The 20,309-nt window shown below is 45.6% G+C and overlaps 1 protein-coding gene across 10 annotated transcripts in view; it reads right to left on the bottom strand.

The window, feature by feature from the left end:
- Positions 1 to 9,550: 9,550 nt before the first annotated feature.
- The window catches only part of HERC2 (HECT and RLD domain containing E3 ubiquitin protein ligase 2), a 618,496-nt gene continuing 607,737 nt past the window's right edge, over positions 9,551 to 20,309 (bottom strand). For all 10 annotated transcript variants that reach the window (XM_063953293.1, XM_063953292.1, XM_063953291.1 and 7 more), the window contains 3 exons: positions 15,535 to 15,640; positions 11,873 to 12,085; positions 9,551 to 10,465 (listed from right to left, as the gene is read on the bottom strand). In XM_063953293.1, the coding sequence (XP_063809363.1) occupies positions 10,193 to 10,465; positions 11,873 to 12,085; positions 15,535 to 15,640 (592 nt within the window). In that variant the 3' untranslated portion in view covers positions 9,551 to 10,192. The remainder of the gene's footprint in view (positions 10,466 to 11,872; positions 12,086 to 15,534; positions 15,641 to 20,309) is intronic.

Raw genomic sequence — 20,309 nt, 5'->3', positions numbered from 1 at the left:
AACAAACAAATCCTTGTTTTCTGTACCGCAGGTTCATCAGAAATGTGTAAAACATCTTTTATAGCCACAATCATGTACTGAATACTCTTAACTAACCGTGGATGTAAAGCTGCCTCAGTGAAATCGACCTCGGAAGCAGAGTCCGTGTCGGTATTAGTATCTACCACTTCAGTAAATGGCCTCTTCTGCGACCCGGATGGGGTCTGTACTTGAGACAAAGCCTCTTCCATGGACTTTTTCCACACCTGCCTCTGTGACTCAGTCTTATCTAACCTCTTTGATAAGGAAGCTACAGTTGAATTTATCGTACTGAGCAATGCTAGCAAATCAGGTGTCGGCTGCGTCGACAGTCCCAACTCTAGCCCCGCATCCGCTCCCCCAATAACCTCCTCCGGTGAATAACCTTCAGCCTCAGACATGCAGACACGTAGTACCGACACACCACAACACACACAACGTCCCAGCTAGGTGACAGGCCCAAAATAAAGCCCAGATAGAGGACACAGAGGGAGTATGCCAGCTCACACCCCAGCGCCCATATATCGCAAGATACGATATATGTACCCAACGCTGCCTTATGTTAATATTAAGCGCCACACTGCGGCCCCTCTCTGAAAATGCCCCCCGTTACTTGGGAGAGAAGCGTGGAGGTCCCGGCAGCGTCTATCCCTCAGCCGCTTGTAGGGAAAATGGCGCCCGTGAGCTGTGGGATGAAGCTCCGCCCCCTTCCCGGCGCGCTTCGGCCCGCCAATTTTAAATCTGAAAAAACATGCCAGCGGGGGTCTGTAAACTGTGCCGAGGCACCTACAATCTTTAAGCCGCCCAACAACTCCAGTAACATGCTGCCCAGGGCGCACCCCCCCCCCCAGCGCCCTGCACCCAGTGAAAACCATTGGTGATGTGTGTGGGAGCATGGAGCACAGCGTTACCGCTGCGCTGTACCTTTACTGAAGTCTTCTGCCATCCTGAAGTCTTCTGATCTTCTCATACTCACCCAACTTCTTTCTTCTGGCTTCTGTGAGGGGGCGACGGCGTGGCACCGGGAACAAGCAGCTAGGCGTGCACCAAGTGATCGAACCCTCTGGAGCTAATGGTGTCCAGTAGCCGAGAAGCAGAGCCCTTAACTAAGAAGAAGTAGGTCTGCTTCTCTCCCCTCACTCCCACGCTGCAGGGAGCCTGTAGCCAGCAGGTCTCCCTGAAAATAAAAAACCTAACAAAAAATATTTTCTAGAGAAACTCAGTAGAGCTCCCCTAGTGTGCATCCAGTCACTCCTGGGCACAAAGTCTAACTGAGGACTGGAGGAGGGGCATAGAGGGAGGAGCCAGTTCACACCCAGATTAAGTCTTTTTAGTGTCCAAGCTCCTGCGGATCCCGTCTATACCCCATGGTCCTTTTGGAGTCCCCAGCACCCTCTAGGATGTAAGAGAAATCTAATTCTATGCAAGCATTTTTGTGTTAATTAATTCAAATGTGATAAGAAACATAAAATTTGTGATCGCGGCCACAAAAACAGGGGGTGATATTGGAAAAAAAATTCACCAGCCCATTTGTACATTTTGAAGCTTCAAACATCCTCAAAGTACTCTCCACTTGAAACAATACATTTGTCCAAACGTTTTTTCCATTGCTCAAAACATTTTCATCTTCATTGATGCCTTTTAGCACTTTTGCAGATATTAAAGAGGTAAAACAAAAAACTGCAAAACTTTTTCCTTTAAAAGATCTCTTTTCAACAAAGGAAATATATATAAAAAAAAAAAAGTGGCATGGGGAGACGGCGGGTGAGTTAAGGTGTTATGCCGTTTTTGGTTAAAATAGGATTTTAATTACCTACTGGTAAATCCTTTTCTCATAGTCCATAAGGTATACTGGGGGAATAGTACGATGGAGTATAGACAGGGTCCAAAGGAGCCAGTGCACTTTACATTTCTTCAACTGGGTGTGCTGGCTGCTCCCCTCTATGCATACTCCCACAGGCAGTTATAGGTAAAATAGTACCCGAAGGAGAAAGGACATACTTGAGAGAAGGAACATAACAACGAGCGGTGAGACTTACACACCAGCACACCAATAACATAAAACGACCAGCAACGGCTGGTAACAAAACCGTAACAGCTGAGCAGGTAACCATATAAGAGAAAACATGCAGAAAAGACAACACACTGAGGCGGGCGCTCAACATCCCTTATGGACTACGAGAAAAGGATTTACCGGTAAGTAATTAAAATCCTATTTTCCCTAGCATCCATAAGGGATATTGGGGAAATAGTACGATGGGGGACGTCCCAAAGCTTCCAGAACGGGCGAGAATGTGTGGAGATGCCTGCAGCACCACCTGCCCAAACTAGTTATCTCCTCTTTGGCCAGGGTATCAAACCTGTAGAACTTCACAAAAGGTGTTCTTCCCCGATCAGGTAGCATCTCGGCACAGTTGCAAGACTGAGACTATACTGGCAGCCGCCCAGGAAGACCCCACCGTTCTCGTAGAGTGGGCCTTCAGAGATTATGGAACAGGTAAGGCTGCAGACACACAGGCCTGTTGGATAGCAAGCCTAAGCCAACGAGCAATGGACTGCTTTGAAGCAGGGAAATCCTTTTTCTGCGCATCATATAGCACGAACAAGGAATCCGTCTTTCTGATCCGAGCCGTTCTCTTGACATAGATCTTCAAGGCTCACGCAGCATCCAATGCCACCGGAGGAGCAGAAGTACCAGCACTTGACTGAACCACAATAGGTTGATTCAATTGGAACGTTGGAACAACTTTCGTCAGGAACTGCTGCCTAGTCCTGAGCTCCGCTCTGTCCTCGTAAAAAAACAAGTAGGGACTCTTACATGATAAGTCTCCCAATTCTGAGACACGCCTAGCAGAAGCCAGGGCCAATAACATCACCGTCTTACACGTGAGGTCCTTGTCTTCTACAGTCATCAAAGGTTCACACCAGGAGGACTGTAGAAATTCCAACACTACATTCAAATTCCAGGGTGCCGTAGGCGGCACAAAAGAAGGTTGTATGTGAAGTACCCCTTGCAAGTAGGTCTGAACTTCTGGTAACGCTGCCAATTTCTTCTGGAAGAAAACTGAGAGGAGCTGAAATCTGGACCTTAATGGAACCCAGACATAAACCCTTATCCACACCAGTCTGCAGGAAACGGAGGAAACATCCCAAGTTGACATCACAGGTTTCTTGGCCTGAACCATGGTAGCAATAACCTTTTTAGAAAAGCCCTGGTGAGCTAGAATGCTCTGCTCAACCTCCATGCCATCAAACGATGTCACCGTAAGCCCGGGTAGACAAACGGTCCTTGTTGAAGAAGATCTCTTCTCAGTGGCAGAGGCCAAGGGTCTTTGACGGACACGTCCAGAAGATCCGCATAACACGCCCTTCGAGGCCAAACCGGGGCAATCAGAATCGCCTGGACTCCTTGATTCCTGATTCGCTTTAGTACACGTAGGAGCAATGGTATCAGAGGAAACAGGTAGACCACCCGGTAAGGCCAAGGCAACGTCAGTGCATCTACTGCCCTCGCCTGTGGGTCCCTGGTTCGTGAGCAATACCAACGAAGCTTCTTGTTGATACGAGAAGCCATCATGTCTATTTGTGGGCAGCCCCACCGGTCGATGATCTGCTGAAACATATGATGGTGGAGCCCCCACTCTCCTGGGTGGAGATCGTGACGACTCAGGAAGTCCGCTTCCCAGTTGTCTACTCCAGGAATGAAGATTGCGGACATTGCTCTTGCATTTCTTTCTACCCAGAGGAGTATTTTTGACACCTCTTGCATGCAGGCCCTGCTGTTTGTCCCTCCTTGCCGATTGATGTCCAACTGTTCCCCAGGTAGAGGAGAGGCCTGAATCAGAGCATTGTAGATCGCCCAAAGTTCCAGAATGTTAATCGGAAGTAGGGCTTCATGGGCTGACCACCTGCCCTGGAACTGAGCCCCCTGGGTGACAGCTCCCCATCCTCTCAGACTCGCATCCGTTGTGAGGAGGATCTAATCCTGAATCCTAAAACTTCGACCTTCCAGTAGGTTGGAGGACTGCAGCCACCACAGGAGGGAAATTCTGGCCTGAGGTGACAGCCGTATTATCCGGTGCATCTGAAGATGTGATCCAGACCACTTGCTCAGGAGATCCAAATTTAAATGTTTTGGCATGGAACCTTCCAAACTGGATCGCCTCGTATGAGGCTACCATCTTCCTCAACAATTTTATGCAAAGATGGATGGATATTCGAGTAGGCCGGAGAACCATTCGGACCATCCCCTGAAGTGTTCGCGCTTTGTCCTCTGGGAGGAAAACTTTCTGGGCCACAGTATCCAGCAAGATTCCCAGGAACAGGAGCCGCTGAGTTGGCTCCTGGTGGTACTTCTGTAAATTGAGGATCCACCCATGGTGTGACAGTTGGATAGTGCGGTCTATATAGAGCAATAACAGCTCCCTGGATTTTGCTTTTATCAAGAGATCTTCCAGATAAGGGACAACATTGACCCCCTGGACCCGGAGATGGAACATCATCTCTGCCATCACCTTTGTGAACACCCTCGGAGTGGGGACAGGCCAAAGGGTAGCGCCTGGAACTGGTAGTGATCGTTCAGCAGGGCAAACCTCAGGTAAGCCTGGTGAGGTGGCCAAATCGTGATATGAAGATAGGCGTCCTTTATACCCAGGGAGCCCATGAACTCCCATTCTTCCAGGCTAGCAATCACTGCTCGCAAGGATGCCATCTTGAACTTGAAAACCTTTAGGTAGGGTTCAAGGATTTTAGATTCAAAATGGGCCTTACCAAACTGTCCAGTTTCAGTACCACAAACAGGTTGGAGTATTAATCCTTTCCCTGTTGTTGTAGTGGCACTGGAACAATGACTTGGGACTGGACTAATTTTAGGATGGCCTGTTGCAGCATTACACGCATATCCTCCAAAGCTGGTAAGCTTGATTTGAAAAATCATTGGGGAGGAGCGACTAACTCCAGCTTGTAGCCCTGATGAGTTCCTTTACCCAGGTATCCTGGCAGGAGCTTTCCCAGATGCAGCTGTAGTGATGCAGCCAAGCTCCCACCTTGAGATCCCCTCGTGTGGGTGGGCACCGTCATGCTGAGGCCTTAATGGAAGCTGAATTAGTGCTCTCCTGAGAACCTGTGATTGCTGGTTTTCTTGTCTGACATCTTGTGCGTTTAGCCGCATTGGAGGCACATCTGGCCCTAGATCAAAATCTGTTAGACCTAAAGGATTGGGTAGACGGCCCAGGGTAGGAACGTCTAACCGGCGAGGCCCCAGAGGGGAGAAATGTGGATTTGCCCGCAGTAACTTTGGAAATTCACGTATCCAATTCCACCCCGAAAAGCCAATTCCCTGAAAAAGGAAGAGACTCTACACTGCGCTTGGACTCTGCACCCGCTATCCACTGACGCAACCACAAAGCTCTGCATGCCGACACCGCCTTAGCAGTAGCATTGATTTTGCCTATCTCCTTGAGAGTCACACAGGACGCGTGCAGTGTCCTGAATGTGTTTTAGGAGAGTCACTGTAGTGACCAGGGACATATACCGAGAGGCCCTCCTGAATTTGAGTAGCCCATGTATGAATGGCATGAGTCATCCAGCAACCTGCTATGACCGGTCTTTTTGATACACCTGCTGCTGTGTAGATAGACTTCAGTGTAGTGTCTATTTTTCTATCCCCAGGGTCTTTTATGGCAAAGGAGCCCGGAGCTAACATTACCGCCTTTTTACATAGGCGAGAGACTGATACGTCAACAGCCGGGGGTTCTTCATAGATTTCCTGCCCGCAGGAGCAAATGGGAAAGTGTGCAAAAAACCTTGACACTTGGTATTTTTTATCTGGATTTTTCCAGGCTGCTTAAACAGGTCATCTAACTCTGCAGAATTAGGGAGTGTGACACTGAGTGTGTTCTGTGTTAAGAAAAACGACTGCTGTGCCACAGAGTCCTCTAGAGGGAGTTTTAACACGTCCCATATAGCTAGAATGTGGGGTTCAATACCTTGTGTAGAAGGGGAATCCCCAGTAACAAGACCCAATTCAAATTCCCTCCTCCTGTGTCTCCTCATCAGAGCCTGAGGAGTAAAGCAGGTAACCCACGCTTTTGTGGTCCTGATTTAGAGAGGGGGGCGCTATGGAACATCTGCCCTTGCAACTAGGTCTAAAACAGCCTGCTGCCGTTGTTGAGTTTTGTTTTTTGAGTATTAGCAGTGAGCAGAGATGAGATATCGGACATCTTGGATTTTATGGCATCTAGCCAGGAAGGCTCTTAACCCCAGTCTCCTCACTGAGTTGTGAGGACTGGCTGCATTGTTCACATGATATGGAACCAGATGTAGGCGGAGAAAATCTGGTGTGACTTACACTGCATAATTGGTGTTTTACCATGTTTACAGTATACAACACTTATATACACACAGACAAGTAATACAATAGTAAGCCTGCCCTTACTGTATGTGAGAGGGAGACAGAGAGAAGGTAACAGCACACCCAAGCTAAACAGCCCCAGTGAAGCTGCAAGCTGTTATATCACGGTGTAACACCGGAGCATTAGTCCTTTTTAAGACACATTGTGTACAATAGCGGCTCTCCCCCTTTGCTACACCCCTGTACCAGTTTTCCTGCGTAACCTGAGTGTACGGAGTAGCTGTGTGTGCCTGCTGCAGCGGCTGTACACAGAGGAAGGCGCCAAAATGCCGCTGGTCCCGCTCTGAGGAAGCTCCGCCCCCTGGAACGGCACCAGAGCTTCAGTGATATTTATACTGGCAAAGTCTCCCTAAAAGTGTAAATCATCACCGCAAGTGCTAGTTTTCACTCCCGCTGCCTGTGTACACAGGGGGGCTATAGCGGGTCCCGTATGCCACCCCCGCATCTTTGTTGCACCAAGAACCGGGGGACCCCCCTAGTGGAGGCCCCGGTTTGTACTCTCCACTGTCGTCACCTTCAGGCAATGTTAGGGGTGTGCAGTGTGCTGCGAATGTGACCGCCAAGGCACAGTGCCCCGCTGTACAACCACCTCAGGATGGTGGTCCTGCAGCGGGGAAGAGGCTCTGAAACCTTACAGATGCCGATGCCCGCCCCCCCCCCCCTCCCCCAACGGTGCAGGTATGCTGTTCCTTTAACAGCATACTGAAAATAATAAAGTTTTCAAAGAAACTGAAGAAAACTCTCTGGAGCTCCAGAGTGTGCATCCTCTCCTGAGGGCACTTTTTTCTAAACTGCCTGTGGGAGGGGGCATAGAGGGGAGGGGGCATAGAGGGGAGGAGCCAGCACCCCCAGTTGAAGAAATTTAAAGTGCACCGGCTCGTTTGGACCCCGTCTATACCCCATAGTACTAATGCCCCAATATCCCTTAGGGATGCTAGAGAAACATTGCTTAACACTGCTGTGTGGACAGGTACGTTGTCATGATGGAAGAACCAGTGACCAGGTACGTCACAAATTGGGACATTCTTTCCTCAAATAGTGATGCAACCTTTTCAAAACTTCCAAATAAAAACTTTGTAGCTGTTGGTAGCATAACCACCATTTCCGACGCATTTTCTTCCCAAAAGGAAACAAAACTTCACAGCAGCATGTTGTTTGTGTGAATCAGCCACCACAAAAACAGGCGAAAAAGAGTGAATAAAAAAAGAGTTGGAAAAAAAATCACTGCAATCAAACACTACCTTCCCTCGCAACATCAGCAGGGATCAAGGGCGTAGCTACCATAGGTGCAGGCAGTGCAGCTGCTATGGGGCCCAGAGCTGAGAGGGGCCCACCTTCCCTGTCAAAGTTACATGTGTTATTTACATTTTTCGCCATTGTGTGGTACGTAGGGGTCCTTTCAAACTTTTCCTTGGGGCCTGCAATATATCTAGGTATGCCCCTGGACCTTCTCATTGTAGGGTGGTATAAAATGAACTGGAGGGCATTTTAATGTTATATAATATGAACCTGGGCACTGCAATGAGGCACAATATGAACAGGGAGCACTATATATCATAATGTGAATTGGGGATACTGTGTGGCATAATGTGTACTGGCAGCTATGAAATGTGACATAGGGTGAACTTAAGCACTACTGCAATTCATAAAAGAAACTATGGCACTACTAACATTAAATAAGGCTCAACTATGGTTCAGAAAATTAACTAGGGCACCATTATACGGCATAAAATTAACAACTGGTGCAGAGAAGTGTATCTAGAAGCACTGGGACAGGGGCTCCTTCAAAATGTTGCTATGGGGCCCACAAATTTCTGGCTACGCCCCTGGCAGGGATACGGACTCAGAAGGGTTCCACAAACATTTAACTAACGTCGGAAGCCCACACTACAAGCACCCTGCCACTGAGGACAATTCCTGTTTATTTTCAGTACCCCCTCATATGCTGCTGCATAAAGATTTCCTTTCACTGGAACAACTGAACTTAGGCCATGCCTTGAACAACAGTCCCAGGGCGTTATTCTTCCAATACTAAGCTTTACAGTTGACAGCATGAATTCAAGCAGTAAATGCACATGGTATCTGCTAAACAGAGATGTCTGACAGACTTCTAGATGGATTTTCCACCCTAAAGAATGCTTTTCCACTTCTCCATAATTCCTCAATGGTGGTGTGCTTTACATCACTAGAGCAGACATTAGCCATGATGATCTGCGGCCATGGAAACCCAATCCATGTCCCTAACATTTCTTATGCTGATCTAGAATTTAGACAGTTTGAAGCACAGTAGTGAATGTTACAATTGAAAACAAAAGGACAAGGTAGTCGCTTCAGCAATAGGTGCCCCCATACTGTGAGTTTTTGTGGCCTACTACAACTGCAACCGAGTTGTTGCTGCTCCTAGATGCTTTCACTTTCAAATAACATCACACGCAGGTTTCCAGGTCAGTTGTAGCAGAGCACAAATTTGACAAACTGACTTGGAAAGGTGGAATCTTGTAGTGCCACACTGATACTCACGGAGCTCTTCAGTAGGACCTATTCTACTGCTAATGATTGGTTACAGATATTGCCCTTTATGACCCTTTTAGCAATGGCTGTGAATAGCACACTATTTAGAAGAGTTCCACATACATTTGGCCATGTAGCATTCAGCTCTACAACTCTACCAGTAGCCATGTGTTGATTTTGCCAATTACACATTTACCAGTGTTTTGCAATGTAATAAATGAGTAGAGGAGAAAGGAAAGTAGTCTGAGAGCAAGGACCTTTCTCAAACTTCATGTAGAGATGGTCAAGCTGCCATTTAATAAAAAGTAAAAACAATGTAGAACTAGGAAGAAATGCAGAGAGCCAACGCTTTATACAGCAAACTAGCAATCTATGACTTAATAGTGTTAATGAAAGATCTTCTAAAATCAGTTTAGGATGGAACTTAGCCCTAATGTGTATGTACAACTATAACCATTACATTCATGTTCTTATTATAATTTCAAAGAACTTATTTACTCCTGTTTTCAGGAGAACACAATTCCACCTCTTATTTCCCATGCACTCTTTGTGAATCTCCCCAAGTTAAACACATCCCATTATCCCGACCACCAAGAATAGAGTCAAATGTTTGTTACACATTTTATTCAGAGGGGTCATGGTTTGCATATGTAGTGGCACTGGTCATTTCTATACACACTTCCCATTACAGGTACTGACTGCTGCTAGAGTCCGTTTACTGCATAATGTGGAAGCTTAAATATATAAACAGAATTGGTGTTCAGAAAACACTGGGATTATCCCTCTCTCTCCTAATTTACATGTAACGCTGAGAAATACTGATCAGTTGCTCCTGAAAACATGTTTTAATAAGCAGCTGCTAGGAGAGGAAAATGAAAATGATTAATACTTTCATATTCTCCACGGTACTGTTATTTGCAATCATTAAGGAATTACACATCAGAACACAACACTAAAGAGGAAAAAGAAATGAACTATTGCACTCACATGTAAAAGGCTATACGGCCTCATACTTTGACACTGCACTGTTTCTCATAATAAACATTTACAACACATTTAATAACACACAATATAAGTGCAGTGTAATTAGGAATAGGCACCTACTCTTTTTCAAACACAATTTCAAAAGTTAAATTAAGTCTTTCTTCATATATCTGTAAGCCTACGGCTAAACTTTGGACTGCCCAGTTCCATTGTAATGCCAAGATTCTCAGTGCATGAGGAGAACCCACTTCCTTTGCCTGTGTCCGCTTAGTGGCCTGTTAGGTAGTCCTGTGTGGAATCTGAGGCAAATGAGTCTGCATCTTCGTTATCAGAGTCATCACTGCTGTCATCTGCTGCTGGCTCCCCAGTTAGTGCAATGCGTGCATAGTCATCGGTGTCTATGGACTTGCAGAAGTGAATAGCATATTTTAATTTTTCTTCAAGAACCTGCTTGCAAGAATACCTTGGAAGCTTCAGCAGAAAGAAGCACGTATAAGATTCTGGAAGGAAATGATCTGGGGGATTGTATTTATCCAAAACCTATACAATACAAGGAAAAGAAAAAAAAAAAAAAGTCAACATACAGTATATAAAAGAACTGTGATCAGAATGGCAACTTTTGGCCAAATTCACACTGCCAGCAAGGGGGAGCGCATATATTAGATTTGGTGGGCAGGAGAGGAGAGATGCGATCGGGCCCCTCCAAGAGCCCTGGACATGGGTAAAGAGAGTACACCCCCCGGCACCACTGCTCATACCACACTTTTCATATACGGAGTGCAGAAGGTAAGTTACATACAAACCATGTCAGCCAATACCTGCAGTAAGTGTATGAGTAGTGGGAGTCACAGCAGGAATACACACGATTGAGTCACATTATTATCATCTCCTACATTTGACAAAAATGCGTAGCCCATGAAGTATGTCACGTGTCGTGCGCTGGCTTGGTGGGTATATAAGGTGCGCAATAGGCCGGTCTGCACACATATCACACATTGCTCTCATTAATAAAAGGGGTGATTTAGCAGAGTTGCAAAAAGGGATGATTATCAGCTTTCGGGCCAAGGGTGGCAGTATTTCTGTAACAGCGCAGTTTGTGAACTGTTCGCATGCTGCTGTGGTGAAGGTGCATCGTAACTGGACAAATGGCACCCTTGCAAATAACCGAAGTGGAAACTGCAGAGCAGCATGTGCCATTGATGTGAGGTGAATGTTGGCTACGAAGGTGCGCGAGAGCCAACCGACACACTACGGTGGAGAAGCTCACTTTCAAAATGAACCTGGGGGCTACCAGATGTGTGTCAAACAGTTCAGCCCATCTAGCTGCTGTCTGTGCTGCACATGGCGGTTACTCTGGCTATTAGCAGGTGGTCATATTAATGTGACTCGACTGTGTTACAGATTAGGAAAGGGAATACAAGAAATTTTAATTTTTTACATAGATGTTACCTGGATAGCAGCAATAAAACATGTGTTATTGTAGATTACACACTGGCTGATGCCTGAGGATAGGTTGTCACATAGCACAAGGTACAGCAACATAATATTTATTAAACTGGCTGCTCTCATCACAGGAAGCAATGCGTCGTACAACTGACCTGCTGCTCTATTTTACTGAAGTTACTGCCAAATGTGCCCCAACAACTACAAGTGTATCAAAGTCACAAGTCTCCTCTTGTAGCCATAATTCTAGACAATTGGGGCAAAGCAGCACTGCTGTACATGATGCTTACTGAGCAAAGGTATTTTGTCCTGTAGCCTACCATCTGATCAGCACTAACCAATGAAATATACAAGAAAAGACCGACAACAGTCCTCTAACAGGACTCTTTTTACAACAGAAATATATTAAGTAATAAGCATGCATCTGCTATCCAAGAAAAACACAAAGAACAATATTACAATATGAAATTCCAGAAGATTCAGTACACAAAATGTCAGAACTACCTGAATTACAAAGTCTCTGCCCCTGAAATCCGCTATCGTTCGGGGAAGTCTGGTCCTGCCCCACACAAAGCGAAGAAATAAGGAACGTTCGGTGTTCGAAAAGGATTCCATCACTTCCCAAAACCACTGAATGAGGGAAGCGGTGGGCTCAATCCCTTTATATGTGGCTACAGATTTCAGAAGGTGAAGAGGAATATCTGGGCTGCCACAGACCTGAAAAATACAAAACATTAGTTGATTGAAACAGATTTCCTTTTATTTCTATATTGACAGCAAATGACAGTTTTTAACTGTTAATTTTTGAACAAAGAGAAGTTAACCAAGGGGCAAACTACTGGGCCTGTTACATAGGTCAACACATGCAGCCTTCAAGTGCTATTACTTACGTCATGAAGTTTTGTTTTTTTTATAGAGAACTGATTTCATGTTCTAATACATATGCATCAACAATAAAGTACACTTTGTCATTATTATCCTTTCATTTCTATAGTGCTGTCTTATGCCAACATACTGTAGTACTTGAATCAACAATTCTGTTAATCAGTTTTAAAACCATACTCACTTTTTTAATTCTGAAACCCTCCATCTCCCACATACCAATTTTCCTAGATTACTTGAATAGTTAAACCAGAGGTGTTCAATCAGTGGCTATCCAGCTGCTGTGGAACTAAACTTCCCAGCATGCCCTACTTCAGTTTTGCCATTAGAGCATGCTAAAATGCAATGCCGAGATGTTTAGTTCCCCAGCATCTAGAGGGCCACATGTTGAATGCCCCTGAGTAAAGACTTGTTCCCCATATTACATTGCATGCTCAAACCACCGTTCTAGGCATAATATAAATTCATATGACTTAAGATAGAGGGCCTAATTCAGACCTGATTGCTGCTGTGCGTTTTCGCACAGTAGCCGATCAGGTCTGAACTGCGCATGTGCTGGCGCATACCAGACAGCCGACGGCCATCTCAGCCCTGCAATCGCCTCTGCCTGATTGACATGCAGAGGCGGTCGATGGGCAGGCCGTCGCCGTTTTAGTGCCTGCGTTGCCCGGACCGCGCCGTGCCCGGACAGTGAGCCACGGAGGCTGCGTGACATCACATGCAGCTGCTGCGACCAGGACAGCGACAAGTAGCTTCCTGCCAGCGTGCAGGTGCTGTGCTGGTAGGGAGCTACTCGTCAAGTACAAAAGCATCGCCGCTGTGTGGGGCAGCTATGATCAAGTCTGAATTAGGCCCAGCGACACTACGATTGGAATCACAAGCAGCTTATGTTTATTAAAATGATATGTGGCATGCCTATATAGTGCGTGTGTCTGCAGCTGTATCTGCAGACGAAGTGCTACGTTACAGTGATTTCCTAGAAAACACTAACATACTTTTTTTGTATGCAGGTACAGCTGCAGACACACAGAATATAGTCATGTCGCTTATCATTTTAATCAGCATAACCTGCTTGTGCATCCTATTCACATAGCAATGCAAAAAAGATACCCAATGCTAACAGAGATGCGCAGGATCTGTCAGCTCACTCACGTCAGGCATCTCCCGTTGCATGGCATATTGAGGCAAGAAGTATGAGGACACACCTGCACACTGACTTTCTGGAATCACGGCGCCTTAGAGTATCAGAATTTTTTTCAAGGCACCCCCTAGGATAAAAGCTTTTTTTCTTTTTTTTCTTATTATAAATGTGGGGGGGGGGGGAATTTAAGTAAATTGTGTCTACAGTATCTGTGATCTGTATAAACCTCCGAACATGACCCATCCGAGGAGGGACAAAATGCTCTGTTCCTGTACTTCCCTTTTAATATATGATTGCTATTACCTGTTCCTCGACTTCTCTCTTAATTCATGATTGCAATCACAAACTCCATTCTTATCAATTAACTAGTTCAACAAGGTAACAGCACTGATACATAAGAGAGAAGAACAGGAACAGAGCATTTTATCCCTCCTGGAATGGGTCATGTTGGGAGGTGTCAATTATGTGTTGGTGTACACCTGTGCTTCTGAGTTTCCACATATGACTGGCAGCCACTAGATAAGTTTTGCTTATCACTTTGACCAAAAAAATTCAATATGGTCCTAAACAACCAACCCCAGGGTGCCTAGGCACACGGGGCAGATGTATTAACCTGGAGAAGGCACAAGTAAGTGATAAACCAGTGATAAATGCAAGGTGATAAACATACCAGCTAATAAGCTCCAATACGTAAATTAACAATTAGGAGCTGATTGGCTGGTGCTTTTATCACCTTGCATTTATCACTAATTTATCACTTCCTTATGCCTTTTCCAGGTTAATACATCTGCCCCACAGTTTGGGAACCACTGGCAGATATCTCTGTCCATTTGATGTCTATCCAGAGTTTAGTACAAGGACCCCTTAATCTCGTGACACAGAGTTAGGGGGGAATTTAACCACTTAACTGGCATGGTCGCATCAGATGCGGCCACAACAGGCTGGGCTTTCCCTGACATGGTCGCATCTGATGCGACCAGTCAGAAACGCCCAGTGGGCTGCTGTAGCGAGAGATTATCCGCATTATTCAATGTATGAGGGACCTCCTGGCCCCTATGGAGCTATGGCTCCTTCTCTAGTGTGTCACCCCCTCCCACTAGGCGGCTACTGAGAGCAGTAGCCGCTGGGATGTCAGCGCTGCTCAGCTGAATGTGCCCGGCGGCTGCAGAGAGGAGCAGCCGCCGGGATGTCAGCGCTGCTCGAGCTCTGCATATTGGGGGGGAAGGGGGTAACGCCTATGGAGGTGGTGGTGGGGAAATAGTAATATGATGCTGGGGGTTAAAGTACTAGTAATTTAAAAAAAAAAAAATACACTGGCCACAGGAGGGGGAGGGGGTGCAAAAAACAAAACAAGGGAATGGCAAGGGCTAATGGACATGGGGTGGAGCAAGACACCCCCTAAGCATATTGAAAGAAAATTAAATTAAATATAGCTTTGAAAATGCTTTTTAAACTATATTACATTTAAAACAAAAAACAAAAATACCCCAGACAATTTCTGATTGGTTTTGCCAGCAAAATGTTTTAATTTAAGTGGTTAATCCCAAGGCAGGCAAAACAAAATCCCCAATAACTGCCCCTTTTTCACAGCTGCAAATTCGAAAACACATTGATCCGGGAACTTATTGTGTGACAATGGGAAATGTTTTGTGTGGTACAAATGGATGTTAACTGAATTACCCAGTGGGGGGAAAAAAATGTGATAATTAACAAAAAAAATAAAATAAAAAGTGGGAAAGTCCAGTTTTTACCATGCAAAACATTATCGGGAACAACTGAATTCCTCCCTTACCCGGACATTCTAAACTATCACAGATGTGAGCTGGCACATTGTACTGGATTTAGAGCTTCAATCTCTCAAGTCAGCTAAAGTCACCTTATTACCAGGGTCTATTAGGGCAGCTCGTAGACTGCACATAAAATCGCATAGGAGACACTTGTTGCCATCTCTCAAGTGCACAATAATGATCATATCAATATAAATAAAGCATCAGAGTACAAATATCAAGCTGATTGCTCAATAACCACTCAATACTGCTATGTGCAGTTTGCATTACACTACTGGCAATGGATTGGAAAATTGTGTGCTTTAGGGAACACATTAAATACATTAAAATTGATGGAATAATAAAATGGATAATACCATAGTTTCAAGTTCATAACCAGTAAAGAGAGAGAGAAGGGGCACAGGGACAACTCGGGCCATTCCTTCCCGTACTGCAGCAACCTGCTCATCAAACTCATGCAACCTGGGAAGAAAAAAAACGAAATAACAGGAGTGCAAGACCTGCTTCATTATGTGAACTCTGCATTTAGAAATGGGATACGAGTAAAACCAAAAGGACGTGGGACTAAAAATTCTCCAGTACGGGCGCTAAAAATAGTATCCTAAAAATATATAAGAAAAAAAAATAAAAAAAAGAATTCTCACTTGACCCAAAGGCTAGTAGTTTGCAAAGACAAGGATTAAAATAACTGAGTAATAAAGTTTGAAAAATATATATGTGTATTTATACAGCACCTGTTCACAAAAATGAATCTCACAATTGTCTTCTCTTTAGATAAAACCAGTTTATTACAATAACAACCTACAGTATATAACATGTTCAAATAAATAATGGAGCTAATGATCTAGACATATTGCAATCAGTTAAACATTACAATTAGAGATAAAATAATACTGGGAATTATCACATATAAATAACAAATATAAGTATGCCCATATAATACAGTGCATCCAGAAAGTATTCACAGCGCTTCAATTTTTCCACATTTTGTTATGTTACAACCTTATTCCAAACTCTAATAAATTCATTTTTCCCCTCAAAATTCTACATACAATACCCTATAATGACAACGTGAAAAAAGTGAGATTTTTGCAAATTTATTAAAAATAAGAAACGAAGGGGTCGATTCAATCCACCGACAGTTGAATAGCGCCGGGAATTAGCTCCCGGCGCTATTCAATACAGCGCCAAGTGACACTCAACTGTCGGGAATTCTTCTCTCACCCCCGGGGAATGACAGAAGAAATCCGACAAAAGTGCTGCCGCGTAGCCGGCGCGAGGCGGATTCTGTTGGAAATCGGAGAATGCACGTTCTCCCGACAAATCAACTTGTTAAGTCCGCAAGAACGGGCATTCGCCGACTTAACTTGAGATGAACTGAATCGACCCCTAAGAAGTCACATGTACATACGTATTCACAGCCTTGGCCATGAAGCTCAAAATTGAGCTTCAGGTGAACCGTTTCCACTGCTCATCCTAGAGATGTTCCTATAGCTTAATTGGAGTGCACCTATGGTAAATTCAGTTGATTGGACATGATTTGGAAAGGCACACACCTGTCTATATTAGGTCCCACACTTGACAGTGCATGTCTGAGCACATACCAAGCATGAAGTCAAAGGAATTTCTCAATTCAATGAATTCACAGGATTGTCTCAAGACACAAATCTGGGGACGGGTACAGAAAAATATCTGCTGCTTTGAAGGTCCCAATGAGCACAGTGGCCTCCATCATCCATAAATGGAAGAAGTTCGGAACCACCAGGACTCTTCCTAGAGCTGGTCGGCCGACTAAACTGAGTGATCGGGGGAGAAGGGCCCTAGTCAGGGAGGGGACCAAGAACCCGATGGTCACTCTGTCAGAGCTACAATATTCCTCTGTGGAGAGAGGAGAACCTTCCAGAAGGACAACCATCTCTGCAGCAATCCACCAATCAGGCCTGTACGGTAGAGTGGCCAGACAAAAGCCACTCCTTAGTAAAAGGCACATAGCAGCCCACCTAGAGTTTGTCTCATCAGGCCAGAGATTTTTGTTTTTCATGGTCAGAGTCCTTCAGGTGCAATTTGGCAAAGTTTGAACTCTATGGCGTGAATGACAGGCGTCATGTTTGGAGGAAACCAGGCAACGATCATCACCAGGCCAATACCATCCCTACAGTGAATCACGGTGGTGGTAGCATCATGCTGTGGGGATGTTTTTCAGCGGCAGGAACTGGGAGACTAGTCAGGATAGAGGGAAAGATGAATGCAGCAATGTACAGAGACATCCTGGATGAAAACCTGCTCCAGAGCGCTCTTGACCTTAGACTGGGGCGACAGTTTATCTTTCAGCAGGACAACGACCGTAAGCACACAGCCAAGATATCAAAGGAATGGCTTCAGGACAACTCTGAATGTCCTTGAGTGGCCCAGCCAGAGCTCAGACTTGAATCCGGTTGAACATCTCTGGAGAGATCTGTAAACGGCTGAGCACCGACGCTTCCAATCTAACCTGATGGAGCTTGAGAGGTGCTTGAGAGGAATAGGCGAAACTGCCCAAAGATAGGTGTGCCAAGCTTGTGGCATCTTATTCAAAAAGACTTGAGGCTATAATTGCTGCCAAAGGTGCATCAACAAAGTATTGAGCAAAGGCTGTGAATACTTGTTCACGTGAATTCTTAGTATTTTATTTTTAATAAATTTGAAAAATCTCAAAAAAACTTTTTCACGTTGTCATCATGGGGTATTGTGTGTAGAATTCAGAGGGAAAAATTAATTTATTACATTTTGGAATAAGGCTGTAACATAAAATGTGGAAAAAAATAGGATTTTAATACCTACCGGTAAATCCTTTTCTCGTAGTCCATAAGGGATATTGGGGACACATTTGTACGATTGAGTATAGACTGGGTCCAAAGGAGCCGGTGCACTTTAAATTTCTTCAAATGGGTGTGCTGGCTCCACCCCTCTATGCCCCTTCCCACAGGCAGTTATAGGAAAAACAGTGCCCGAAGGAGAAAGGACATACTTGAGAGAAGGAACATAACAGAGTACAGAAATTTATACACAAGCACACCAATAACAAACACGACCAGCAACGGCTGTCAAAAACAGCAACAGCTAAACAGGCAACATAGAATATACAACCTGCAGAAAGTCACCGCACAGAGGCAGGTGCCCAATATCCCTTATGGACTACGAGAAAAGGATTTACCGGTAGGTATTAAAATTCTATTTTCTCTAGCATCCATAAGGGATATTGGGGACACATTAGTACGATGGGGACGTCCCAAGGCTTCCAGAACGGGTGGGAACATGCGGATACGTCTGCAGCACCGCCTGCCCAAACTGGGTATCCTCTGTGGCCAGGGAATCAAATCTGTAGAACTTCACAAAGGTGTTCCTCCCTCACCCAGGTAGCAGCTCGGCACAGTTGCAGGGCCGAGACTCCACGGGCAGCGTCCCAGGAAGACCCCACAGATCTTGTATAGTGAACATTCAGAGATTGTGGAACTGGTAAGGCTGCCGACACATAGGCCTGTTGGATAGTGAGCCTAAGCCAAAGAGCAATGGACTGCTTTGAAGCAGCGCAACCCTTTTTCTGTGAATCACACAGCACGAACAAGGAATCCCTCTTTCTGATCCAAGCCGTTCACTTGACATAGATCTTCAAGGCTCCCACAGAATCCAATGCCTCCGGAGGGGCAGAAGGGCCAGAACTGGACCGGATCACAATAGGTTGATTCAAGTGGAACGCGGAGATGACCTTCGGCAGGAACTGCCTAGTCTTGAGCTCTGTTGTTCTCGTAAAAGACCAAGTATGGACTTTTACACGATAAGGCCCCCAATTCTGAGACCCGCCTAGCAGAAGCCAGGCCCAGTAACATCACTGTCTGCCACGTGAGGTATTTGTCTTCTACCGTCGACAGAGGTTCAAACCAGGAGAATGCAGATATTGCAACACCACATTCAAATCCCAAGGTGCCGCAGGCGTCAGAAACGGAGGTTGTATGTGAAACACCCCTTGCAAGAAGGTCTGAACTTCCGGCAACACTGCCAATCTCTTCTGTAAGAAGATTAAAAGAGCTGAAATCTGGACCTTTACGGAACCCAGAAGTAAGCCTTTATCTACACCAGCCTGCAGGAAATGGAGGAACCGCCCTAAGTGGAACTCTGCAGGCTGATACTTGCGTTCTTCGCACCAGGAGACCTAGCTCCTCCAGATATGATGATAATGTTTTGACGTCACAGGTTTTCTGGCCTGAACCATGGTAGCAATAACCTTTTTGGAAAGGCCCTTGTGAGCTAGGATGTTCCGCTCCACTTCCATGCCATCAAACGAATGCGAGTAGACGAACGGTCCTTGTTGAAGAAGATCCCGTCTTAGTGGCAGAGGCCAAGGGTCTTCTACTGACATGCCCAGAAGATCTGCATACCACGCTCTCCGGGGCCAATCAGGATCGCCTGAACTCCTTGATGCCTGATCCTCTTGAGTACCCTTGGGATTAACGGAATCGGAGGATATAGGTATAGCAGCCGGAACGGCCAAGGCAATGTCAGTGCATCTACTGCGCTCGTCTGAGGGTCTCTGGTTCACAAGCAATAGCAGCGAAGCTTCTTGTTGAAGCAAGACGACATATTGATTTGTGGGCATCCCCACCGGTAGACGATCTGCTGAAACACCTGAATATAAAGCCCCCAGTCTTCCGGGTGGAGATTGTGACGACTCAGGAAGTCTGCTTTCCAGTTGTCCACTCCCAGAATGAAGATTGCGGACAGTGCTCTTGCATTTCTTCCTGCCCAGAGGAGTATCCTTGACACCTCTCGCATGCAGGCCCTGCTTTTTGTCCCTCCTTGTCGATTGATGTACGCCACCGCCGTGGCGTTGTCCGACTGTACCTGGATTGCATGATCCCTGAGTAGAGGAGAGGCCTGATTTAGAGCATTGTAAATCGCCCGAAGTTCCAAAATGTTGATCATAAGTGGGGCTTCGTGGGCAGACCACCTGCCCTGGATCTGAGCCCCTTGGATAACAGCTCCCCATCCTCTCAGACTCGCATCAGTCATGATGAGGATCCAATCCTGAATCCCGAAACTTCAGCCTTACAGTAGGTTTGAAGACTGCAGCCACCACAGGAGGGAAATCCTGGCC

The sequence above is a fragment of the Pseudophryne corroboree genome, chromosome 2 (assembly GCF_028390025.1).
Source record: "Pseudophryne corroboree isolate aPseCor3 chromosome 2, aPseCor3.hap2, whole genome shotgun sequence".
NCBI classification, from domain to species: Eukaryota; Metazoa; Chordata; class Amphibia; order Anura; family Myobatrachidae; genus Pseudophryne; species Pseudophryne corroboree.
Note: the sequence above shows the minus strand (reverse complement) of the source record. Positions and strands in the feature narration are given on the sequence as shown.